Source organism: Grampus griseus, assembly GCF_964374135.1.
Source record: "Grampus griseus genome assembly, chromosome: 12".
NCBI classification, from domain to species: Eukaryota; Metazoa; Chordata; class Mammalia; order Artiodactyla; family Delphinidae; genus Grampus; species Grampus griseus.
In genome coordinates this window covers 25,568,584-25,595,887 of record NC_139006.1, presented here as the reverse complement: position 1 = coordinate 25,595,887, position 27,304 = coordinate 25,568,584, and the positions used below count along the sequence as shown (strand labels likewise).

The following is a 27,304-nucleotide window of genomic DNA, read 5'->3' as shown; positions in this document are numbered from 1 at the left end:
GGACATCTTTGGGCATGGGGTCATTATTCTGCCTACCACACTTTTATGACAGCATAAAGGTAAAAAAAAATAGCTGCCTAATATATTTAACAGGTACATGTTAAGCAAGAATGAAGGATAATATAATTATTAAACAAAATTAACTTATAAGATATCAAAGACTGGGGCTTCCCTGGTGGCGCAGTGGTTGAGGGTCCACCTGCCAATGCAGGGGACACGGGTTTGTGCCCCGGTCCGGGAAGATCCCACATGCCGCGGAGCGGCTGGGCCCGTGAGCCATGGCCGCTGGGCCTGCGCTCTGCAACAGGAGAGGCCACAACAGTGAGAGGCCCGCATACTGCAAAAAATAAAATAAAATAAATTAAAAAAAGGGGCTTCCCTGGTGGCACAGTGGTTGAGAGTCCGCCTGCTGATGCAGGGGACACGGGTTCGTGCCCCAGTCCGGGAAGATCCCACATGCCGTAGAGCGGCTGGGCCCGTGAGCCATGGCCACTGGGCCTGCACGTCCGGAGCCTGTGCTCTGCAACGGGAGAGGCCACAGCAGTGAGAGGCCCGCGTACCGCAAAACAAACAAACAAAAAAACAAAACAAAACAAAAAAGATATCAAAGACTAAAATCGAATGTATGACCTTTCTCTGTTATGGAACATGCTCTTGGAACATATCTAAGATATCTTCACCCAACCTAAGGCCATGAAGATTCTATCCTGGTTTTTTCTCAAAGCTTAATAGCTTTACTCCTTCTATTTAGGTCCATGTTACTTATTTTTTGCACACAAATGTCTAATTGTTCCAGCATCATTTGTTGAGGAGACTGCCATAGGCACCAGTACAGATAAATCTAAATCTGAAATGCATTCTGCTGAGTGGAAGAATCCAGACATAAAAGGCTACATATTACATAATTGCAATTCTATGACATTCTGGAAAAGGTAAAGCCATAGGGACAGGAACCAGATCAGATGTTGATTGCCAGGGACTAGGCGAGGGAACTGACTACGAAGGGGCACAAAGCAACTTTTCGGGACAATGGGAATGCTCCAAAACTTGACTGTGGTGAAGTTACAGGACTGCATACGTTTGTTAAAATTCAAAGACTTGCACAACTAAAAAGGGTGAATTTTACTTTATGTGAATTATTCTGTGATAAACCTGACTTTCAAAATGATCAAATGACAAGATGACCTTAAAAAAATTGAACTTAATCCAAGTTAAAAAGTAGCAAAGAAACTAAAACGTGGAAAACTAAACAGTCACCTCCAGACTCCCTTACCCTATGGCTACCGCTCCTAAATAAGAGGGAAGAAAGCAATGAAGAGTGAGCACCAAATAAGGCATTATCCAACAGCCACAGACTAGTGACCTACTGCTTTAATGAATAAGACAAAGAAACAAATAAAAGCTAAGCCTAAGAAAAATAATCAATGAAATCACATTTACCTTTGGAGTCAGCATTTGGGAACAGCCTGTTCCATGGCACCTTATTTTTGTGCGGAAGAGAAAGCAAATAGTTCCTAGCTTTTAAATTTATTATACAATTCAGGTCTTCCTGGGATGGGGATCCAAGAATACCTATCAGATAAAATAATCAGCTGTTAATTATCAAGACCAAGGTAAACCAACTGCATACCATCTGCAGTGGGGCAGAATGGGCACTGACATTCAATGTCTTCTCACTACCTCCCAATGCTTTTTACAAAGTCCTTAATGTTTTAAATCAAGGAAGATTTAAAAAAAGCTCATGTCCATCACAGGCTGAAGAGTTGCTGGAACTCTTCTTAATTTCCTGAGGGTACTCTGATGTACACAGTGGGTCCCCAGAATGCTCACGAACCTTACCCAGAATGTGGTTCAGCTGGTCGAGGTAATGCTTCCCCGGGAAGATGGGCCTGTTGGAGAGCATCTCTGCCAGGATGCAGCCTACAGACCAAATATCAATGGACTTGGTGTAGCCCTGCAGTGGAAAGGAGAAAAGATGGAGAATGACCTCTGCTGTTCCATGACACAACGAGACCTTTCTGCATGACAGGCACAGGGCTGCTGGAGTGTCAGCTTCTCCTCCGGCTCTATAATTCAGAAATAAGGGACCATGGAGAGACAAATATCATTTGACTTTCTTATAAGACACTAAACAACCCAGATTGCTTGATTTTATTTCTCTCTTCAAAGTTGATTAACTTGTTAAGTTAGAATTTCTGCAGTATACTTTATATCTTTTTTTTTTTTTTGCGGTACGCGGGCCTCTCACTGTTGTGGCCTCTCCCGTTGCGGAGCGCAGGCTCCGGACGTGCAGGCTCAGCGGCCATGGCTCACGGGCCCAGCCGCTCCGCGGCATGTGGGATCTTCCCGGACCGGGGCATGAACCCATGTCCCCTGCATCGGCAGGCGGACTCTCAACCACTGCGCCACCAGGGAAGCCCTACTTCATTTCTTTTTTCAAATGATTTGAGAGAAAGAATCAGAATCCTTGTAAGCTGAAGCTGGAAAAAGAAAAAAATAGAAACAACCACTGATTGCTTTAGGACATTTGTGGCCCACTTATTTTGGAAACCTGGACTTCCCTGGTGGTGCAGTGGTTAAGAATCCGCCTGCCAATGCAGGGGACATGTGTTTGAGCCCTGGTCCGGGAAGATCCCACATGCCACAGATCAACTAAGCCCGTGTGCTACAACTACTGAGCCTGCACTCTAGAGCCCGCAAGCCACGATTACTGAAGCCCGGGCGCCTACAGCCCATGCTCCGCAACAAGAGAAGCCACCACAATGAGAAGCCTGTGCACCGCAACAAAGAGTAGCCCCCACTTGCCGCAACTACAGAAAGCCTGCGCGCAGCAACGAAGGCCCAAAGCAGCCAAAAAATAAAAATAAAAAACAAATAAATTAATTATAAAGGTGGGGGGGCATTGCTACATTTCCAGAATATCTTTATCCATTTTGAAAATCATTAAAAACAAAACACAACAATTACCCATGATCTCTGCCGAAAAGAAGCACGTGCTGGCTCCATCATGTCTCACTGATCCCTATTGCTTATCTCCTTTTTCTATTGATTTTTCAGGTATATTTTTTCTTTTAAAGGAGTTCAGTGAAAAGACATGGAAGAATTATCATACAACAGTAAAAAAAAAAAAGATGTTACTATATAAGTTGAGTTTTATGGAGAATGCTTAGGCATAGTGATAAATAGAAGAAGAAATGTGGAGAAAAGCTAGAGGGAAAAAAATTTATCCAAATATTAAAGCTTATGGAAACATAGCAAAGTATTTTTTGAAAATCAAAGAATTAATGATCAGATCTACAGCTCTGATAAAATGGGTTGAATTTCAAAACAATTCTCATCAATAAATTACAGAGATTTAAAGTATCTTCCCACAATTTCCTAGTAGATTGCTTCATTCATTCATTTATTTATGGCTGCGTTGGGTGTTTGTTGCTGCACGCAGGCTTTCTCTAGTTGCAGCGAGTGGGGGCTACTCTTTGTTGCCGTGCGCGGGTTTCTCATTGCAATGGCTTCTCTTGTTGTGGAGCACAGGCTCTAGGCACACGGACTCTAGAGCGCAGGCTCAGTGGTTGTGGCGCACAGGCTTAGTTGCTCCGCGGCATGTGGGATCTTCCCAGACCAGGGCTCGAAGCTGTATCCCCTGCATTGGCAGGCGGATTCTTAACCACTGTGCCACCAGGGAAGTCCAACGTGGTAATTATTATTACTATAGTTAACAGTAACTATAACCATAATGATGGTGGAGACCTGGAGGACGCCATCTTAACCAAAAGATCAACAAGAACTTCACCGATACCGACACAAACCAGGTGTGCCTCCTGATGTGACAGATGATGCTCTGAGAAGAAAACACTCTTTCTGTGGTATTCACGCCCCAAATGCATGACACAAAACTGAGGCACGTGCTACAAGTAGCTGACCCGCACCCCCTTCAAAAACATCAAGGTCAAGAAAGGCTGAGGAACTATTTCAGATTAAAGGCGACTAAAGCAACAATGCAACGTGTGAGCCTTGCACACATATTGAGAAAAGCTATAAAGGTTATTATTGGGACAATATCCAAAATCTGAATATAAACGGGGCATTACTATTGGATCACTGTTAATTTTCCCACTTTTGATTACTGTACTATGGTCATGGGAGAGAACACCCTTCTTTCTCACCTCCACTGCTGCCGCTCTGGGCTGGACAAGTCTTTGTTGGAGGGCCAGCTTGCGCACCTCAGGGTGCTCACCACTGCTCTGGCCTCTCACTGCTCGATGCCGGCAGCACCACCCCTACTAGTTGTGAGAACCAAAAATGTCTCTAAACACAACCAAATGTCCTCAGGGAACATTCGAACTACTGTTCTAAGGACACACACGGTGAAATGCTTAGTGCTAAAGGTGCACATCTATAATCCATTCTCAAATGACTCACAAAAACAGGCACACAGAGAGAGAATGAAAAAGCTAATGGGACAAAACATAAAGAGCTGGTGAGTGTGCATCTGAGGTGAAGGGTGGACAGTTCCAGCCATCAGCTCTGTGAGGCGGCTTCCCTCTGCTATAATACGACTGTGATTCTGTTTTCCTCTTCACTCATTCTCTCACATGTGTACAGGAGATTTTTCTAGAGGTTACATGACATTACAGGATATTATACGTGAAACGTGACAACAGTGAACCGTGCTTCCCTAACGCTCAGTGTTACAGAATTACGCATGGGTGTCGGTGTCAGGAAGAGCAATGGATGCCATGGTTTCAGATTTCACGTGGCAATTAGCCTTTCCTCTGCTGGGTTTTGGTGTGGTATCAATGATGAGCCAAGAGTAGCTGAAAAGACTACTAACTCTCTCTTTCCGAGCTTCGTGCGAAGACTCTTCACTAACTCTTTGCTAACTTCACCAAAACAACATATTTGACAGACTGAATGCAGAACCAGGTGAGAATCCAGCAGTGTTCAAATCAAGCCAGACGCTGAAGAGATTTGCAAAGATGAGAACACCACTCTTCTCACTAAAATGTTTTTGTTGCGGAAAATAAACATTTTTAAAATGAGAACTATCTAACTTTTTAACATTTATTTTAAAATAAATTTAAAAATTAATAAATACTTTAAGAAGTTTCAGTTTGGGGGCTCCAAACTGGTGGCTCAGCAGTTAAGAATCCGCCTGCCAATACAGGGTACATGGGTTCGAGCCCTGGTCTGGGAAGCTGCAACTACTGAGCCCATGTGCCCTAGAGCCTGTTCTCCACAACAAGAGAAGCCACTGCAATGAGAATCCCGTGCACCACAATGAAGAGTAGCCCCTGATCGCCACTAAAGAAAGCCTGCAACAGACCCAACGCAGCCAAAAAAAAGGAAAAGTTTCAGTTTTAATTTCTATATAGTAAATATTGATAAATAAAACCCACATAAACAAAACCTGCTTGGGGTCTTGGATAAATTTTTAGACATTCAGACACTGAAGGAGTCTTGAGAACGGAATGTTTGAGAACCCCTGCCTTTTCTTTTCTTGCAATGTTTCTGCGAATTGAAAATTCTATCAAAATGAAATGTTACAAATACACACACACAGAGCGCTCTAGCTGGCCAAAGCTGGGAAAATGAGTATATGAAAAAAAAAAGATAATGGACAGCAAACAAACAAAAAACCCCCACAGCCACCATGAGTCCACAATCATGTTTTCAAAACAAAGACAGGGGTCAGAGGAAGAGAAAGAGAAAACGGGGAAACCTCTTCTTCACAGATGAATGCCAGCTCATCGATGTAAAAGAAACAATCAATTTAGAAAATCACGTTTTGCAATGGAGACAATGGTCCTCAAGGGCGCACCCCTGGGGGAGAGGCTGCCAGGAAACAGAGGGGCCACACACATGGCTTCCAAGACTCTGTGGGGTTTGTGCCCGAAACGTGTTACCTAAACCTAATCAGGAGGAGCCAGTCCCAAGAATTCAGAAAGAGACCTGCTGGGCACAACACCACCTCTGTGCTCTGCCAAGTATTCTGTGTCATGGAGAAGCCAGGAAGGCGGGAGGACTGTCCCAGATGGGGGGGGACACACACAACTGGGATGGCACTGAATGAGCGCCGGCCGTCACAGGCACTCGCATGGTACCGCGGCTGTGGGAAAGCACACCACCTTTTCGGGAGTATTAGTGAACTCCTAGCATCAGTCGAGGTGTGCAGTGCTGGTTTATGTTGGTGAAGTGTCAGAGGGTTTGACACAAGGGAAGAGAGAGAAGAGACGGGAGAAAGAGGGAGGCAGAGGATGTCAACAGCTGGTGCTGTAAGGGGAATATGGGTGTTCACTGGACTCTCTTCTGTGGGTGTGAAAATGTTCTAAATCAATAAAAAAGAAAATCCTGAATACATTGCTAGAAGTAACATTCTCAGGCTAGAGGTGCTATAAATAAAAAAAGGATTCAAACTCAGTTTTGACTATAGTTAACTGCAAAAACAGAGGCCACCCTCCTGGCTACTTCCCCCTGGAGGGTGGCCAAGAAGTGAAGACAGGGGAGCGGCTCAAATGGGGACGGATGCTGTAAGACCACAAGGCCCCAGGACGCAAAGGACAGCTTTCCTTCCAGGTGGCAGGCACTGCTGCACACATGGGCGCCTCTGGCGTGGATAGGCTGTCACGTGGCCCATCTATCCACAGCAAGAACCCGTTGTGTGGGATTGTCGTACAGAATTATGAGAGAATCAACACAACATTTTCTCCTTTGAAACATCTGTTACACCAAATCCTTCTTTACAACGGAATTTATTTTAATGAAATTTTATTTCCATAGCTAAACTAAACACAGGTATGATATCAAGAATAACCAACTGCTTTAAACAAATTCCGTTTCCTCACAAAAGCAACCTACATCCCAAGCCCTTTGACTCGTAAAGGATGGAGGAAGAGAATGCAGCCTATGGGCTAATTACACCTGTTCTTTTCATTCCCAAGAAGCCTCTCAGGATGATTTCTGGTTCCTACACCTGAACACGGGGTCCAAAGTTTGTTTTTATAGCTTTTTCTTTTTTTTTTTTTTGGTTGCACTGGGTCTTAGTTGAGGCAGGCGGGCTCCTTAGTTGGGACTTGCCTGCTCCTTCGTTGTGGCTTGCCTGCTCCTTAGTTGTGGCATGCAAACTCTTAGTTGCGGCATGCATGAGGGATCTAGTTCCTGGACCAGGGATCAAACCCAGGCCCCCTGCATTGGGAGTGTGGAGTCTTAACCACTGAGCCACCAGGGAAGTCCCTATTTTTATAGCTTTTCTTCATGTATATTAATGTTACATTATGGAAGATGGAACTGAGATCAAGAATCTGTCTTGAGATATGAGATACAGGATTAGATATTAGATGTCAGGTGCACTTAACTTCTCAAATGTGACACCTTATTCAAATACTATTTTCAAATGATATATTAAAAATACTGAAACTCCAGGACCTCCCTGGTGGTCCAGTGGTTAAGACTCTGTGCTGTCAATGCAGGGGGCACGGGTTTGACCCCTGGTCAGGGAACTAACATTCCATATGCCGTGTGGCATGCCCAAAAGATAAAACAAATAAAAAACAAAACTGAATCCCCACAGCAGCCCTCACTGTTTGCCACTGTTGCTCATATACCTAACAAGGATGTTGTACTTCACTTTCTCTTGCTTTTGTAAGTTTTTCAATCATTCCTTATGACCCAGACAAAGACCTTGTTAGAAGTGTGCTTTTGATCCAGATGCAGGGACTACCATTTGGAAGCAGGGCCATCACATAATTTTGAAAGAATTATAGCAGCTCCAATTTTTTCCACACCAATGTTTTCTTCCAATTATACTATAATTTTGCTAAAGAGGCATTCTTCATTATCAGGTATGTCTGACCTTTACAGAAAAGCTCTGGTCCGCATTCACAGAAACACACACCGTATACAGAGCTCATCTCTGACACAGAGCCAGCCTGACCCTGGCAGTGGCAGCCACAGGAGTGAAAGCTGCCCCAGGTAGGACTGCAGGAGAGCTGACCAGGGGGTGGGACACAGAACATTCATTGTACCAGTGACTAGGGAGGCGGGCCCTCCAACTCTGTAACACATCAGCACTACCCCAGCCGAGGGCCCAGAAGTTCAGTGTTGAATGGGAGACAAAGACATACCTTGGTTCTGACCAGACAGGCTAGGCCTCAACCCAGGCTGAAAGAAACTTACTGAGTGGGAGGCTTACTGCAACTCACGTCCAAAGTTCTTTTGCCTCTTGGTTTTCTTTTTATGCAAACTTGGTCCTTACCTTGGAATTCAACATAATTTCCGGAGCCCTGTACCAACGTGTGGCAACGTACTCCGTCAGGAACCCTGTGTGATCATGGTCCGGATCTGCAACACGGGCCAAGCCAAAGTCACAGATCTAAGAGAGAAAATAACAGGACACGTTCTTAGAGATTCTAACCAATTTAACATCAAAACATCATAAACACAAAAAAGACAACAGCAGTAATGATGACAAGTAACTGCTACCATTCCTATGTGGCAGATGCTTCTTGGAATTCTACACACTCACTCTTACCTAATCCTCACCACAATCTGAAAGGCAGCTGCCGCGCATCAGACAGGAACAGGCTGGAGGAGCCTTGAACAGAACACATCTTCAGAGGACAGTATCCTCACCTCTCATTATCTGCTTATCCCACAGCAACCTTGCTTAGGCCTCTTGACAAAAACTGTTCTGCTCAGAAAATAAGGCTACCCACTAGAGACTAGGAGACCAGACCTCTGCTGCTGACGCTTGGGGGTGATCACCATGGGATCAGTTCCTCTCCCCGCAGACCTGACCTCCTGCTGGTCCTCCACTTGCTCTTCCTACCTCCTTCCTACCTCCTTCCCCCTCCACGTAGCCAAACCCACTCCCAAACCTTTAAAAGATATTTCACATATTGAAGATGAATCTTTTTTAAAAAAACAAACACCCAGCTTCTAATTTCTCCTGACTCACAAAAGTACTTGCTGGCCTTTCACCATTCAATGCTTTGGTGCTACTCCAGCTCCAATGTATAAGGAAAGTAACTATAACATATTTAATCTCGTACAATTGCAGGATATTTTAATTCCTAGCTCCTGGGGAACTAACCCGAGAAAGAGAGAGAGATGTTAACAAAGACAGGCCAGAGTCTAGCAGAAGGCAGCCTGGAAGACAGAGATCACTTTGGAGGCTTATTGCTTTAATTCACCTAAGAAGTGAAAAGGGTCTGAGCTCAGGCCATAAAAATAGGATAAGGAGGAAGGGACACACCTCAGAGATACTCATGAGACGTAAATGGACATCAACCTCTGCTCAGATATCCCATAGTTGAAGTTCTCGACAATTCAGAAAGATTCTGAATGCTCCCATCCACTTCACCAGTGTCTCTCTCTAGCCTTGGACACTGGCATCCCCATGTGGCACCTCTGACCCCACAGGCCCTGCTGCTTGCTTCGACCGCAGCATTCAAGAGAAGTGACGTATCTGTGTTGCCCAATTTCTGTCTTTTGACATACTGTCACTGCATCTTCAAAAGGAGCCAATGCCACATTTGCTTCCCCAGTTGCTCTTCCACAGGCTACGCTCTAAGCGCACCCTAACAGAGCTGCATGGTGAGGCTGTCTGGACCCTCTTGCAGCTGACAGTCCCCTCTTGGCCTTCATCACCACCCCGTGCCCCCCAGCACCAGCCTCACCTCTCGAGCCGGCCAGCCTGCTGATGCCGTCGCACCCTCGACAGTCCCGGGCCTGTCAGAGGATCGGGCTGATGGAGGGCCATAAGTTTTACAGGGGGACCGTGGTAAGCTCTAACCTCAGCTTGACTGATCTTGAGGCTTTCGACATACCTGCACCCTATTTGTTTCCTTAGAGCCTATTCTACCAAGTCCCATGAAACAAACTGCAGGAATACTCAGTTCACTAGCAGTACAATCCCTGCAGGCATGATTCCAGCTCAGGAAGCAAGAGAGGAGCGATTTCTCCTTACATGCAAAGGTGGGTCCTCTAAGCCATCCAGAAGTCACCATTTGCCACGCTGGACTACAACCAATTCACGTCAATTCCGTGTGGCTTCAACTTTCAATACAGCCCACAGTTTCTCTTTTTTCAGGGCTAACACCTCATCCTCTGATTCAAGTTCAATCAAAGCTCAGCACTTGGTCTGCCTTCTGCATGTAAATGGACACTTGAAGCCATATTCTGAGTCATGTGCTCAGAGAAGAAATACTGCATCTCAGCCCCAGAGTAAATGCACCGCAAGTCCCTGACCAGGATTCCCAGATCTTTCACTGCCCTCTACTACACTCAGCCCCACACAGCGTGGATGGGTCCAGACTTCATCCACAGCTTTTTGTGGGTCAGTGGAACCACAAAACAAATCCCAGATTAAAAGAAAAACAGCATATAGGAAATTCCCAGCTCAGTGAGGCCAAGTACCGAGGCTGACGTCTCCACACACCTCTGGGAGCGTGGACAAAGTAACAGAAGCCGCACTTTGGGAGGCTTTATGAGATTCTTAAACACAAAGACAGGATAAGTGGTGTGAGCAACTTTAAACACAGCTGTGGCAGACTGGATTTTTCTAAAGAGGATCATCAATACAACCCTTACCCACGCTCCTGTTTCAAGATCTTTGGCTGAATTTTTATCAAGAGGGCAGGATCGGGCTTCCCTGGTGGCACAGTGGTTGAGAGTCCGCCTGCTGATGCAGGGGACATGGGTTCGTGCCCCAGTCCGGGAAGATCCCACATGCCGCTGAGCGGCTGGGCCTGGGAGCCATGGCCGCTGAGCCTGCGTATCCGAAGCCTGTGCTCCGCAACGGGAGAGGCCACAACAGTGAGAGGCCTGCATACCGCAAAAAAAAAAAAAAAAAAGAGGGCAGGATCTATCTTCCCTTCTCTTGAATCTGACCAAACCTTTGTAACTGCCTAAACCAACAGAATATAGTGGAAGTGATGCTGTGAGACTTCCGAGGCAAAATCATAAAATGCAATGTGGCTTCTACCTGGCTCTCTCCACTGGGGTACTTGGAACCCTCTGCCCACGTTGTGAGGACACCAGGCCACGTGGGCTACACGTGGCCGTTCCTTGGCATCAACTGCCAGGCCCTGTGGGAGATGACTTGAGGCTCCACCCACATATCTTCTAGCTGAGGCCCAGAGGCTGGAGCAGAGACCAGTCACTGCCCACCACTGCACCCTGACTGAACTCCTCACCTGCAGAAACTATGAACTCAAACATGATTCTTGTTGTTTAAGCCCACTACATTTTTTTTTTTAATAACAGATTTTCTTTTTCTAGGGCCATTTTGGGTTCACAGCAGAATTCAGCAGAAAGTACAAAGAGTTCCCCATGTACACCTGCCTCCCCCGCCAGGCAGAGCCTCCCCGACTATCAACATCCTGCACCAGAGCGGGACATCTGTTACAGTCGAGGAACCTACACTGACACATCATTATCACCTGAAGTCCACAGTTTACCTTCAGGTTCACTCGTGGTGTTGTACATTCTATGAGTTTTGACAAGTGTGTAATGACATGTATCCACCAGTACACTGTCATACAGGAATAGTTTCACCGCCCAAAAAACCCTCTGTGTTCTGCCTTCACTTGGTCTTTTTATCCTCAATTTCTTCTTCTTTGGAAGGCCACTACATTTTGAGGTGATTGTTATAGAGCAAGACACAGCTAACATAGTGGTGCCGGACAGCGTGCGTATTAAGACGGAGCAGCCCTCTCTGAGGAGGACCCACGTGCAGTGACACTGGAACACTGAAGAGATGCCAGCCACAGGAGGACCTTGGGAAACCAGAGCAACTGCCTGGGGGTGTGTGAGGGAAGGGTGGCCCCACAGCTGAAACCTCCCCAAGTGGCTCTTCAACTGGCTGCCCCTCCAACATCTCAACTGAAAGGGCCTTAGTCTGTCTGGAATTAGGGAGACTCACTTTACCTGACTGCAATCTGATTCCTCCTTGAAATTCCTGCCTGAGTGTTATTTCTGAAACATAAATCACCTTTCTGGCTCAAAAATCTTTTAACCAATCCCCTCTGCCTAGTAAATAAAGTCCAAATTCTTTAAGCAAAGACCCTCCACACACTGTCTGCTCGGGTGTCTCCCACCACCATCTCTCTCTGTGCCACATCTGCTCCTACCAACAGTTCCATGCCCTTCCTGACTCCGTGACGCCCTCTCAGTTGAGGACCTGATGCTCACCATTGCCTGACCCTAAATACCAGCATGAAAGTGACCTCTTGTGAGAGGTTTCCCAGGAACCAACACCAATCCCACGAACAGCTCACTTTTCTGAACTCTGGTAATACTTTGTTTGACATGTATTATAGGTAAGCACATACCCACAATCCATGACAGCTGGATATATGCCCATCCCCACAGCTGGAATATAAGTCCCTAGAAAAAGGCAATACTCAACTAACTTTTTATCCCTAAGTGGAGTGGGCTCTCAACATCAGGTGAATAAATGCCTTATTTCAAATGTTTATAGGAAGCATAGCAACTCAGGTGGATTAACTGGCAAGAGACTCTAGTACTAACCACTTCTCACAGTATCTGAACTACTGATTATCTCTTAAAAGTAAAAACCAGGGTACAGCATTACCATTAATGTAAAATCTTACATTAATACTTAATAATGTTAAAAAAACCTGCATTGTTCAGAGTGGCAAGATGAAGAAGAAAAAGTTTTAGAGTTATTTTATTTTTTGCAGTACACGGGCCTCTCACTGTGGTAGCCTCTCCCGTTGCGGAGCACAGGCTCCAGATGCGCAGGCTCAGTGGCCACGGCTCACGGGCCCAGCCGCTCCATGGCATGTGGGATCTTCCCAGACCGGGGCACAAACTCATGTCCCCTGCATCAGCAGGCGGACTCTCAACCACTGTGCCACCAGGGAAGCCCAGGTTTTAGAATTAGCAGCATTCCTTCTCCATGCGGAACGCTGCAGTACAGCTCCTTCTTTAAACAAGAACTAAAGCGGCAGTCGCTCCTCCTGTCTGGAAGCCATCAGAAGGGGTCCTGTGGCCTGAGGGTCACTGTGGGCTGGGAGGAACCGCAGCAGCCTGGTGGGCTTGAGAGAGGGCTTCAGATCAGGACACGGTCTAGGTGTGAGGTGAACAGGGAGTCCACATGGGGAGGCGGTGGCAGCCCACCCAGGGGACTGGAGTCTGAGCAGAGGGTCCAGGGATTATATGGCACAAATCAATTACGTCACTGGAGGCTGCAAAATGGCGACTTCTCTAATTTTATTATTCCTTGTGCATTTATTAGCTGGCATTTATTTTAAGGAAGAGCCATCATTCATCAACTGGGGCTATTTTCTTACCCTGATGCCCAGATCTCACTGGAAAGACAGGGAAAATGTTTAATCCTTTTTTCCCTTTAGTTACCAATTTTCAGAATAGTGAGCTAGTATAAGGAGGATCGTGTTTCATTACTTGTATCCTCCACTCCTAGTATAAGGCACAGAACCAGCAGGTTCTCAAAATTTTTGATTATAATTTAAAAAATAAAGAGGGTGATGTAGGGTTTAGACCTCTACAAGATTGCACAACTCGGGAATTCCCTGGTGGTCCAGTGCCTAAGACTCCACACTCCCAATGCAGGGGGCCTGGGTTCGATCCCTGGTCCAGGAACTAGATCCCACATGCTGCAACTAAAGATCCTGCACACGACAAAGATCTCGTGTGCTGCAACTAAGACCCGGCGCAGCCAAATAAATAAATATTAAAAAAAAAAAAAAAAGAAAGATTTCACAACTCCACTCATGGTCATCAATGGAAAGCTCATGGGATTCTTTAAAGTTCCTTTAACACTACAACACTGAAAGCTAATACAGCATTAACCAAAAAACTGTCAAGGCTTCAAAATAAAAAAGTAATAAAATTCATTACAATTCCATAAGAAGGAAGGTAGACAACCAGGATACAGTACAAGAAATATAAAATGACCTATCACTCCTACTTGGCTACTTTTTGGGTTGAGCAAATTCAAATTCTCATAAAACAAAAGCCAGCCCCAAAGACGTTTCATTTTGTATCTTTCAAAGTCCTCCTTCCCATGCACACCCAGAACCACATGTGCTGTGAGCCTAGCAGCCTGGAACTCCTCCTGGGGCTGCTGGGGGCTCAGTACGCAAACGGCGAGGACACGGACTGCTGGAGACCACACTCCCCTGGCAGTTTCATTAAAAATATGTGAGCAGAATCTCGAAATAGGGTCTACAGCCCTTGCTTTTCTGCGGCCCTCAGAAATAAAGAGGAAGCCTACAAGGAGAGGGTCTCAGGAGGGCCCTGAGAGGCTGGTGTCTGCTGGGTCTCTGGGCTTCAGGTAACAAGTACAAAGCATGTTTATAGAGCCAAAAACTAAAGGTCTAAGACACTGAGAAGAGTTGATATCCTGAGGGCTCAAGACTAGAAAATACTTAGTAACACAGAAGCTAATGGAAAATGTGACATCATTACCTACTTGAAAATTCAAAAAGGACCAAATAACAAGTCAGTAAGGCCACTGGTCACAAACTTTCTAGGTACAGGGCTCGTGGGACAGCATCACGGTCACCGCAAGGTCTGAGGATGTGATGGGCATTCGGTGAGTCCAGAGCTCCACCCTCCCACGTGCACGTGCCCTGGCTGTTGGACACGCTCCCACGGCAAATTGGTGACTCGGTGACATACCACACTCATCTCTGGAATAAGAGTCTCTCCTGAATATTCATGCCCATGTGGATGATGTATACCCCACATGGACATTTTGAAATGTGGGTGAATTTCACTGCTATAAATATCTAAAACATCCTATTGTGTTTCTGAGTGTGTGTTAAAATTGCGTTTTGAAAACAATGCCTGGATTGTGCAGACGGCCAACAAGACATATATATCAGTGTGGGTGTCCATTTTGGTGAGCAGTGAATAAAATGGCCCGAGGTAAAGACAAGTCCACAAACAGTGAAGAGACAACAAAGTAGTCTAGTTCTGTGCTTCTTCTTAAGGACGAGCATTTTCAAGTCAAAGTAAAAGTCATCTTTTCCCAGAAATATTAGACTTAAAATATTAACAATGGCTCTCCAAAAACAAACAAAAGCAATCTGCCATAAAAGGACTGTGATAAGAAACAGAAAGAAAAAAAAAGCACTAGGAGACATAAAAATATTCACTGTAATTTTTTTTTCATGTGCTTCAAGAAATTCTTTCATAATTGAGATTTTATTGGCTGTTTTGAGGATCAGTACACAGACATTTCAATTTGTACACAATTCTCAACATATGTACCAAAAACCTAAAAAATCATGTAGTTGTGATTCTTTTCTGAACAGTTATTCCAGTGACTTTCCAGCTTAAAATTTGGGGGCAAATTTTCCTTCAAAGGATATCAAGTACCAATATCTTCAAATATTGATATGCTGTTACATCGTAAGTCCCACTAATTCACAATTTAATGTCATATACACTACATACTCAAATTGTCAATCGTCACAGCACATTAACAGTTACTAGAAGAACTGGACTACCATGACCAAAGATGTTACAGAGTGCACAAAATTCTGCCCAGGAGAGCCATGATCAAGGGGTGAGTGGTTTGCTTTAGGAAACAATTCTACCAAAAACAATGTGGGAAGAGAAGTAATTTAAAGTGTTTAAGACATTAAATGGACAACTGACTCCAAACTGCCATTTAGTATGCTTTGTATTATAGGATATAAAAGTTACCCTCCATCTGTGGAATGTTAAGCTGACACCCAAGACAATCAAAGCCTCCCATATTTAATATCCCACTATTTTCTGGTTGTACCAAAAAATAAACAATCAGCAAATGATTTCACCTCTGAAAAAAAAGCATTTACACTTAAAAAATGGGATGAGGTGGGATTCCTTCCTTTTTAAAAATGTTTCTAGAACTACTAAAAAACTTGCATTTACAAAATAGTTGATAAAAATATTCCTCTGGATTGTACAAGAAGGGAAACGGACCACTGATAGGACAAGGTGTGTGATATTAATCAGACTTGGCTTCTTTCTCTCCTGCTTCATCAGAAGCTGGGCTCTCCTCATTTTTAGTTTCTCCATTTTCTGCAGGTAAGTCTTCTTTAGTCTCTTGGTTAGCCACTTCAGGCTGTTTTCCCTTCACTCCCCTTTTCCCTTTAGTTTGCACTTTTTTGTCAGAAGATTTATCCTTTCCTGCCGCCTTTTTTGGCTTCGTTTCCACTTTTGCAGGAGCCGGTTTAGCTGACAACCTCGCCGATCTCCTCTTGGGCTCCTCCTTCGCCGCCCCCTCAGCGGAGGTGACCTTCCTCTTGGGCATAGTGGTGGTGGGGCGGGCGCGTGCCGGGTGCCTGGGGGCCGCGGCGCGCCGAGAGCCTTCACGAAGCTGGGCTGCCTGGCCGCTCTTCACTGTAATTTTTCAAAAAAATCACTAAGAGCCGACAAAGTACGGCCATTCCTTGTGTGCCAACCTGGCTCTCATTTGCACAGATCCATGCACAGGGATCTGGCTACACCCTATGTAGGAAGTACATGAATTTAACTCAGAAGGATCCTAAGAGGTGACAGAGTCCAACCGAGTCATATCTGATGCAGGAAGCTGTCCTCCACAACGTCTCACAGGACATCTGCCATCCTGCTTTAAACACCCAACGACAGCGGATAAGATGACTGCCTGATGACAGGACCCACTGCCTTTTTATTTTATTTTATTTTATTTTTTTGCGGTATTCGGGCCTCTCACTGTTGTGGCCTCTCCTGTTGCGAAGCACAGGCTCCGGACGCGCAGGCTCAGTGGCCATGGCTCACGGGCCCAGCTGCTCCGCGGCATGTGGGATCTTCCCGGACCAGGGCACGAACCCATGTCGCCTGCATTGGCAGGCAGAGTCTCAACCACTGCGCCACCAGGGAAGCCCCCCACTGCCTTTTTAGATAGTTCCAGAAGGCTCTTCATGATAAAAACTTCAGTGATCACCAAAGCTGCAGCCACACAGCGCAGGCCTCAGTGTTGGTACACTCGTCCCTTACTTCTTATTCTTACTATATTTCTGTTGTTCCTTCTGCCTGCGCCCAACACAGCCACTCGCCCACTGCAAGCCTGACATGCTGAGAGGGACAGCACGACAATCCTCCTTCCTGATGCCTCACAGCTTGGCCAGAACCAACTCACCTCTCTCCTTTCTGTGCATTACAGCAGACAGTACTGCAATCATCTATTGCTTATCAGACCCCTGACCTATCAGTTTTCAGACTGCAGGGACAGACACTCACCTCCCTTGCCAGGTATACCTTACACAGCTTCCCACAGGAACGTCTGTGGAAGTGAGGTCCACAAAATGATCACTGCTATTCATCTATATGTACTTTTCAAACAAATTTATTGAGATATAATTCACATACTACACAATTCTCCCGTTTAAAGTGTGCAGTTCAATGGTTTTTGATATTATATCACAGAGCTATATGACCATTACCACTATCCAAGTTTAGAACATTTTTATAACCTCAAAAAGAAACCTTGTGCCCATGAGCAGTCTCTCCCAATGCCTCTCCAATCCCACCAGTCCACAGCAACTGCTCATCTACCTTCCATCTCTACAGACACATCTATTCTACAATACGTGATCTTTTATGACTGGTTTCTTTCCCTCACATACTTAATAATGTCTGCAAGATGCATCCACATTGGGCTTCCCTGTTGGCACAGTTGTTAAGAATCCACCTGCCAATGCAGGGGAAATGGGTTCGAGCCTTGGTCCGGGAAGATCCCACATGCCGTGGAGCTACTAAGCCCGTGTGCCACAACTACTGAGCCTGCGCTCTAGAGCCCACGAGCCACAACGACTAAGCCCATGTGCCACAACTACTGAAGCCTGTGTGCCTAGAGCCCATGCGTGCTCCACAACAAGAGAAGCCACCACAATGAGAAGCCCGCGCACTGCAACAAAGAGTAGCCCCCACTAGCCGCAACTAGAGAAAGCCCACATGCAGCAATGAAGACCCAATGCAGCCAAAAATAAAACATAAATAACTCATTAAAATCCATTAAAAAAAAAGATGCATCCATATTGTAGCACATATCAGTACTTCATTCCTTTTTATTACACTGTATGGATCCACCACATTCTATTTATCCATTGTCATTTGGACATCTGAATTATTTCCTCCTTTGGGCTATTACGCCACTATGAATATTTCTGTATCTGTCTGTGTGCAGATGCATGTTTTCATTCCACTCAGGTATACACCTGGGGCCGAATTCTTGCTGACACTTATCATCTGATTATATCATCGTAGTGTGTGTGAAGTGGTATTTCACTGTGGTTTTGATTTGCATTTCCCCACTGACTAATGATGTCAAGCATCTTTTCATGTACTTACTGGTTGTTTGTATACCTTCGTTAGATCCTTGGTCTTTTCAGATTCTTTGCCCACTTTTAAATTGTGCCATTTATCTTTTAGTTGTTAAGCTGTAAGAGTTTTTCATATATTCTAGATATAAATCTCTTATCACATATATGATTTACAAATATTTTCTCTCATTCTGGGGGTTGTCTTTTCACTCTCTTGATGATTTACTTTGTAGTACATGCTTCTCATCTTGATGAAATATTTTTTTTTGGCTATGCCACGCCACGCCACGCCACGCCACGCCACGCCACGCAGCTTACAGGATCTCAGTTCCCGACCAGGGATTGAACTCAGGCCACAGCAGTGAAAGCACTGAGTCCTAACCACTAGGCAACCAGGGAACTCCCTGAAATCCATTATAAAAAAAAAATGTTGTTGCTTGTGTTTTTGGTGTCATGTCTAAGAAGTCTGCCTAACACAAGTTTGCAAGAATTTACTCCTGTGTTTTTTGTGTTTTTTTTTGCGGTACGCGGGCCTCTCACCGCTGTGGCCTCTCCCGCCGTGGGGAACGAACCCACATTCCCTGCATCGGCAGGCGGACCCCCAACCACTGCGCTACCAGGGAAGCCCCTACTCCTGTGTTTTTTAAGTGCATTCTAGTTTCAGCCTTTAAACTTAGATCTCTAATCCATTTTGAGTTAATTTTTGTACATAGTACAGGCAGGGAGGGGCCCAAACTCATTTTGTTTTGCATGTGGTTATCCAATTGTCCCAGCACCATTTGGTGAAGACTATTCTTTCCCCAGTGAATGATCCTGGCACTCTTGTCAAAAATCAGTTGATCATAAACATATGGGTTGGGGCTTCCCTGGTGGCGCAGTGGTTAAGAATCCGCCTGCCAATGCAGGGGACACGAGTTTGAGCCCTGGTCTGGGAAGATCCCACATGCTGCGAAGCAACTAAGCCTGTGTGCTACAACTACTCAGCCTGTGCTCTAGAGCCCGCAAGCCACAACTACGGAGCACGCATGCCACAACTACTGAAGCCCGTCCACCTAGAGCCTGTGCTCTGCAACAAGACAAGCCACTGCAATGAGAAGCCTGTGCACCGCAATGAAGAGTAGGTCCCACTTGCCACAACTACAGAAAGCCTGTACGCAGCAACAAAGACCAAACGCAGGGCTTCCCTCGTGGCACAGTGGTTGAGAGTCCGCCTGCCGATGCAGGGGACATGGGTTCGTGCCCCGGTCCGGGAAGATCCCACATGCCGTGGAGCGGCTGGGCCCGTGAGCCATGGCCGCTGAGTCTGCGTGCCCGGAGCCTGTGCTCCGCAACGGGAGAGGCTACAATGGTGAGAGGCCCGCATATCGGGGGAAAAAAAAAAAGACCAAATGCAGCCGAAAATAAATGAATGAATGAATGAAAAAACAAAAACATATGGGTTTATTTATTGACTCAATTCTACTCCAGTGAGCTATATGCCTACTCCTAGCCAGTATCACAATGTCTTGATTACTATAGTTTTGTAATAAGTTTTAAAATCAGGAAGTGTGAGTCCTCTAACTTTGCTCTTTCATAAGATTGTTTTGGCTATTCTGGGTCTCTTGAATTTCTCTATGCATTTCAGGATCAGCCTGCCCATTTCTGCAAAAAAAGCCACCTGGGACTCTGATACGGACTGCATTAAACCTGTAGATCAAACTGGGAAGTACTGCCATCTTAACAATATTAAGCCTTCCAATCCATGAACATGGGATGTCATTTCATTCATCTAGGTCTTAAATTCACATGCATTTTTACTAGACTGAATCCACATTCCCTTCATCATACCGGAGACAGCTGTAGACCTCCCTCCTTATTTAGCTCTGCCACGTATTAAAATAGAAATATATATAAATGCTGCCTTTTTTTTTTTTTTTTTTTGCAGTACGAGGGCCTCCCACTGTTGTGGCCTCTCCCATTGCGGAGCACAGGCTCCGGACGTGCAGGCTCAGCGGCCATGGCTCACGGGCCTAGCCACTCTGCGGCATGTGGGATCTTCCCGGACTGGGGCACGAATCCGTGTCCCCTGTATTGGCAGGTGGACTCTCAACCACTGCGCCACCAGGGAAGCCCAATGCTGTCCATTTTTAAGAGAACTCTAAGGACTATAAAGGATCTAGGGTTTTCCTATTTATTGGGAATGCATTATTTAGGAATCGAAATCATTAAGGTCAACTTTTCTGCTGTTTTCTGTTTACTGTATAAAATTTATCGAAGAAAAAGGTGACCAATGAAATAGATCTTTTAATGTACACATAATCCTATTTACATATATAAGTTAAAAAGTACATGTGTATGTAAGAGCATAGAAAAAACTTTGGATGAAAATACACCAATTTGTTACAGTGGTTACCTCTGGAGAAGGAGGAGCAATGGGATGGAGAAGAAAAATAGAACTAGCACCCTTTACTTGCATTTTTTTTTGCCATAAATGTTTTCATGTATTTCTGGTGTAATTTAAAATCTGAATAAAAATAAATATAAACATGCCCCAGTAACATGAGTTTTTCAACAGATATCACCCTAAGAGTAAATAACCAAGCTGACCTTGAGATCGCAGGTGGTGTTGAGCAGCAGGTTGGAAGGTTTGAGGTCACGGTGCAGCACGTTAGCTGAATGGATATATTTTAACCCTCTGAGGATCTGGTAAAGAAAATAGCAGATATGGTCGTTGCTGAGGTGTTGCGTCTTCAAGAGCTTGTAGAGATCTGTTTCCATGAGGTCTTGTACTATATATCTGTTTGGAAAGGTTAAGGTAACACACCAAAATAGCTGGTCACACTTAGCAAAGCACTGAAAACAAAACGAAGCCAAAGGGTCCATTATTACATCATGAGGCTCGGGAGGGAAATGAGGACCTGATGAAAACTTGGTACACCTCAACAGAAGGAATCGGAAAGTCGTGAACTCCTTCTTAGGTCCTGTGAGACAGCAGGCACCACGCCTGCCTGATATGCGCAGTGATGCGCTAGCGGAGACCTGACGCAGGTGGTGTGGATGAGTCCTGGTCTCCAAGCTGTCCACCATCAACAGACGCCCTCTGGGGTTGTTGGAAAGGGCTGGGGGAGGGTGGGGGCCAGCACCAGGCACTCCCTCCTCTCTGGCCTAGCAACAACTCAAAACGTCACTGTTCTTTTACCTCCCTTCTTGTCCCCCTCCTTCTCGACAAAAATCAACCATAAAACTTTTGGAAACACAGGCCTAGAACACATTTGCTACTAAACTCAACCCTCAGTCTATTTGCTTCACTCTTCAATTAAGGTTAAGAGTATAAATAAGTGTGTAAGACTGTAGGAAGTTGTGCTAGGAAGGGGCCTGTCCTGGTTGAGCTCCTCTTGTTTTCCTGCCTATCCGTGTATCTCAGCATATAAAATTTTAGTTATGGCTAACTTCATTCATTCCCACAGAAAATAAATTATAAAAGCGGCTAGGTTTTAACTTCACCACGATATTATTTCATTAGTGTTTTTGCATTTCTTTTATTCATTTCTGTGTAAATATTACACATCTACAGATTCATGCTAGATGAGACATGGTACAGAATTTGAAGGAAACATGACTGGAAAACTTGTCATCTGACAGAGATGTGATTTCCAAGGCAAAAGGTAAAGCAGGACAACAGATGGCAGGAGGAGGCATTTCACTTAAAATATCATCAGAACTTAGTGACAGAGCTGTCTAAAAATGGAAAGGCTAAAAAATAATAATAAAAATAAAAATAAATAAAATAAAAATGGAAAGGCTGCCTGGAGATAGTGAGCTGCCTCTCCCTGGAGGGGCAGAATGCAAAGTGGGCAAACTGGTGGGAACATTGCTGCGGCCAGAACCGGAACCTTCTCCCATCAGGTCCTCCTCAGCACACTTCACACTTGTACCTTTCAAACACAGTCTTTACCCAGGCAGCCTCCTTTACCCAAGCCTTTACCTGCTTAGTCCAGATTTCTAAATGTTTGTCATAGTTAATCACACAACTTCAGAGCTGAGCCAGCCTTGTAGATCATGAGGGCGAGCACGCCAGTTTTAAAAACAAGAAAACTGGACCCAGATGTGAAATGGCGCTAAGATCAGGACAGTCTGGACCTGACCAGGTGCTGTACAGGGCACCCTCTTCCACAGTCGACTGCTCTTTCCTTTTCACCATCATAACAAACCATACCTTGAGTGGCAAACACGTGACTGGAAAAGGTGTTCTCCAAAATTTTCCACTATACACTTAAAGGAAATCTTTACTGAAACTGAAAGAAAATATTGGATTTGCCAAAAAGATACTAAAATCAGTTACTGACAAATGAAAAAATGAATCAGAGAAAAAATGTAAATGATGCAAGTATTACAGTAAATGACAAGCAAAGTACAGTTTCCCCTTAAATGTGCTTTATTACTTTTCCTCCACCCCTATAAGTGCAGACACGTCCAGTTACATTACTCAACCAGGTGACGGAGCAGTGGAGCAGCTGCCTGAAAAGGATACACATCTTTCATCTGCTCGATGGTTGGTGCTCGAATAATATCATTGATTCCAATGATGTTCTCATGTCTGAAGCGCAGTAAGATTTTTATCTCCCTCAGGGTTCTCTGGCAGTAGGTCTGGTGCTCAAAAGGGCTGATTTTCTTGATAGCTACTCGAACTTTGTTGACATTATCATAAGCAGAGCTAAAAAAAATAAATAAAAAAGGAGGGGAGGAGGGGAGATGGCATTAAAAACAGTTCTCAGAACAAGGCGGTAAAGTATTAAATGTTTAGCACTCTGAGCAAATACTTGTTTCATACACGTGAAGGCAGCATGTGTATAATCCACAAAGAGGCCTTAAACTAGGGAGGATGCGGCTGGCAAAACGCAGCACACACAGAATCTCAAAACTAACAGAGGGCCTGGCCCTGGGAACTGTACAGATGTCCATTTTCATAAATCCAGGAACATGGGCGTATGACACACATAAGCCATTTTCCCACTGTTTTTAACAGCAACTGCATTCTGGTGAGAGCAATCATTTCTGCCTCCAAAACAACTTCCTACTGTTGGATTAGATTCCACTGACTCAGCAGAAACAATCAATTGACCATCAACCACATCTTCAACCCGAACAAAAATGCACCCAAGAGAGCAATAAGGATATACTGCATAGCACAGGGACTTATAGCCATTATCTTGTAATAACTCCTAATGGAGCATAATCTGTAAAAATACTAAATCACTATGCTGTATATCTGAAACTAATATTGTAAGTCAACTATACTTCAATTAAAAGGTGGGGCAGGAGGATGCATTGATTGCTTGCAACAACTTTGTCTTACGTGCAAAATGACATGACTATTTCTTCCTCCCCCCCCCCACAAGAAATTTAAACAAGATGTTTGGGTAGTCTTATAACAAAACCTAAAAGGTATTGTTCAAAAAATACCTTCACAGCCATAACATAGGGCCCAGTTCTTTCCAAGTTGTCCTGAAGGTCTGACTTAATAGAATTCCAAGCAGAAGCAATAATAATTTTATCTTCAATTTTATGATGAATTTGAATCTTGAATATTACTACTATCTTTATGAACAATATTCTATTGAATCTTTTCTGTAAGAGCTTTTCATATTAACAAGTATCAACATCTGGTCCACTGACCGAAGCAATGAAAGAACACGGACGGGCAGTAAGACATTACTTCTGGTCTCCTCTGGGTAAGTGCTAGAAACAGGAAACAGTAAAATAAGTTTATTCTCAAGTTTGTGCTTCTACAATGATATCTATCAGTCTACTTATACTGAGAATTACTGATGCATCTGTCTGACTCTACCACAAAACTATGCTGTAGGAGGGACCTTGTCTCACTCAGCTTCAGCTTTCTCACACCATTTATACATTGCACTCGGGTACCCCAACACTTTGAAATGACGTCTATTTCCTTAAATAAAAGAATAGCTACTCAAATCTTATTTTGCTTTGGTTTGCTGCAAGAAGGCCCAAACCACTGATTTTTAGGTAGACAGGCAAAGGGATATGTCGTTCAAGCAAGCTTATTCAACACTGGGAGTAAATACTATTAGAAATCAAAACTTTTTTGGTAATTCAGATTTTAGAGCCTGAGTTCAACAAAAGAGAACACAGGTTAAAATAGTTATAAAATACTGGTTTACACTCAACATTATAAATAACCAGGGCTTCCCTGGTGGCGCAGTGGTTAAGAATCCGCCTGCCAATGCAGGGGAAACAGGTTCAAGCCCTGGTCCGGGAAGATCCCACATGCCGTGGAGCAACTAAGCCCATGCGCCACAACTACTGAGCCTGCGCTCTAGAGCCCATGAGCCACAGCTACTAAGCCCTCATGCCATAACTCCTGAAGCCCACACGCCTAGAGCCCATGCTCCACAACAAGAGAAGCCACCGCAATGAGAAGCCGGCACGCTGCAACGGAAGACTAGCCCCCGCTTGCCGCAACTAGAGAAGGCCCGCACGCAGCAACAAAGACCCAACGCAGCCAAAAATAAATAAATAAATATTTAAAAATTAAAAATAAATAAATAAATATCCAGTTTTACTGAAGCATGGTAGTCAAACAAACACGGGCATAAACTTGCCTTTGAGAATAAGACTGCTTGGGGAGAGGGGCTTATGGTCAATGTGCCCCTCCAACAGTACCGACGGACACTCAGTGATGAAATTGGAACTGGGTATGTTATTTAAAACAGAGAGAGGGTGTCCCTGGTGGCGCAGTGGTTAAGAACCCGCCTGCCAATGCAGGGGACACGGGTTTGAGCCCTGGTCCTGGAAGATCTCACATGCTGCGGAGCAACTAAGCCCGTGCACCACAACTACTGAGCCTGCGCTCTAGAGCCCACAAGTCACAACTACTGAGCCTGCGTGCCACAACTACTGAAGCCCGCGCACCTAGAGCCCGTGCTCCACAACAAGTGAAGCCACTGCAATAAGAAGCCCACGCACCGCAACGAAGAGTAGCCCCCACTCACTGAAACTAGAGAAAGCCTGCGCACAGCAACAAAGACCCAATGCAACCAAAAATAAATAATAAATAAATTTAAAGTAAATAAATAAATAAAACAGAGAGAGAGGCGCAGACAGACACACACACACACACACAGACACACACACACACCCCTAAGTAAAGCAGGGAACTTTTATCCAGCCATTTGGTTATATTAACAGGATACAAAGATTATACTATTACTGTGCCCTTGAGCTCAAGCTATTGAGAGCACCCAATCATCTTACATAAATGCAGCTTCAAGTCCCAGATGAATCCTATCCTAAGATACATAAATGGTGGGGAATGGGAGGTCAGGCCAATAGGTGAGCACATTCAATTCTTAAAACGGTAGATTCCTACTATTCAGCAATAAAAGGAAACAAACTGTTGATATATACAACACAGATGAATCTCAAAATAATTATGCTGAGTAAAGCCAGACCAAAAGAAAAGTACCTCTACTTATATAAAATGCAAACTAGTCTATGAGGACACAAAGCACGTCAGAAGGGTTTACCTGGGGCTGCTGGGCGGGAGGGATTACACAAATGGAAATGGAAGCTAGATAACTTTTGGAGGCAATGAATGTTCATTATCTAATTGTTTTGATAGCTTAATGGGTGTATAATATGTCAAAACTTAAACTGTACACTGGTATATTGTTCATCAAGCAATTCTTAAGAGAGCAATTAAAAAAAGGAGCCAGGGCTCTCCAAATGCATGGTGAATTCCAGGGCCAGGGTGGGTGGGAACAGAGATTCCAGAACTATATTTGACCAGTTAATGTGGAAGTAGAAGCCCACAAAATTCTGGAGTAGATTATTTAACAGATGTTTTGTGATCACTTAGGGAAGAAAAGGGAACCAGCATGAGTCAATTATGAACAAGTCATGCTAAACTAACCTCATTTCCTGTTTTGACAGGGTTACAACAACAACAGGAGGGTGACGCCAGAGCTGTGGTGGATTCAAGCCACACTTGTCAAGCACTTCCCACTTCTGAGACTTCGTGTTAGTACTGGGGGCAAAGCCAATCAGCGATCCTGCTCTTAAAAAACTGGCAATTTAGTGAGGGAAGGAGACAGGAACAGACAGCATGCACTGCTTTTATCACGGTAAAGCATTTCTGAAACCCAAGGAGAAGCTGGGTAGATTAAGTCCAAATAAGGGCAACAAAGAGAGGATTAAAAGAAGATGAGGCCTGTAGAAACCATACCCTGAAAGATGAGCAGGCTTTCGAAAGAGGAGCAAGGGCACAGAGAAGGCGAGAGGCAACATGTGGAGAGGAAAACAATCAGGCCATCTACTGGGGACAGCTGGTCCTCACCCAACCAGGCACCTCCTCACCCAGTGGTGATTATTGGGTCCGGGGAATGTGCCATCAGGAGCCCCAGAATCCCAAGGCAGCGAGCAGAATGCTCCTCCAGGGTGTGTACCACAAGCGGCGGCCAACGGGAGCTATCTGCAGGGTATACACGGTGCGTGAACTGTTGGGCTGGGGGTCCACAAGCTCCAGCTCATGGGGGTTGGGGGGGCACAGCACTGGCTGGGAAGAGAAGAGGGCTATGCTGGAGGCCTGCTCTCCTCGAACTGCTGACACCCAACTCTAAAAAGCCCAAGATTTTTCAATTTGAACCTGATCTTCCAGGTCTTTAAGAAAGTTTATGTCTCGGGGGTGTGGGGGGGAGAATACATTTCTTGTTTCTTAGTTTGATTTATATGGTATGTGATGCTCCATTTGTATTCCTGACCCAGGCCTTGCAAAGAAAACATGAGGGGCAGGCCTGGGTTTGGGAGGCACAAAATGAAGATGGGGGTAGGGGAAGACAATGACAGTCTTGTACTTCCTGATTTAAAGATCTGAGGAGGCTTGCAGGTGATTCGGATGGCTCTGCGCTTCTAGCAGCATTAAAGAGAGAGAACAAGGTTAGGCGTAAGATATGGGAATTTTTAATGGAAGCCACAGAGGG

The 27,304-nt window shown here is 44.8% G+C and overlaps 2 protein-coding genes across 3 annotated transcripts in view; both read right to left on the bottom strand.

Moving 5' to 3' along the window:
* MAPK1 (mitogen-activated protein kinase 1) overlaps window positions 1-27,304 on the bottom strand; it is a 95,251-nt gene that overhangs the window by 18,952 nt on the left and 48,995 nt on the right. For both annotated transcript variants that reach the window (XM_082667347.1, XM_082667348.1), the window contains exons 2-6: window positions 22,831-23,013; window positions 20,907-21,096; window positions 8,252-8,368; window positions 1,840-1,954; window positions 1,441-1,572 (exon numbers count right to left, since the gene is read on the bottom strand). In XM_082667347.1, coding sequence (XP_082523473.1) covers window positions 1,441-1,572; window positions 1,840-1,954; window positions 8,252-8,368; window positions 20,907-21,096; window positions 22,831-23,013 — 737 coding nt within the window. The remainder of the gene's footprint in view (window positions 1-1,440; window positions 1,573-1,839; window positions 1,955-8,251; window positions 8,369-20,906; window positions 21,097-22,830; window positions 23,014-27,304) is intronic.
* On the bottom strand, window positions 15,960-16,340 carry LOC309830949 (non-histone chromosomal protein HMG-14-like). Its single transcript, XM_082667864.1, has one exon. It carries the CDS (start codon window positions 16,286-16,288, stop codon window positions 15,983-15,985), a length of 306 nt encoding a protein of 101 aa, XP_082523990.1. The 5' UTR covers window positions 16,289-16,340; the 3' UTR covers window positions 15,960-15,982.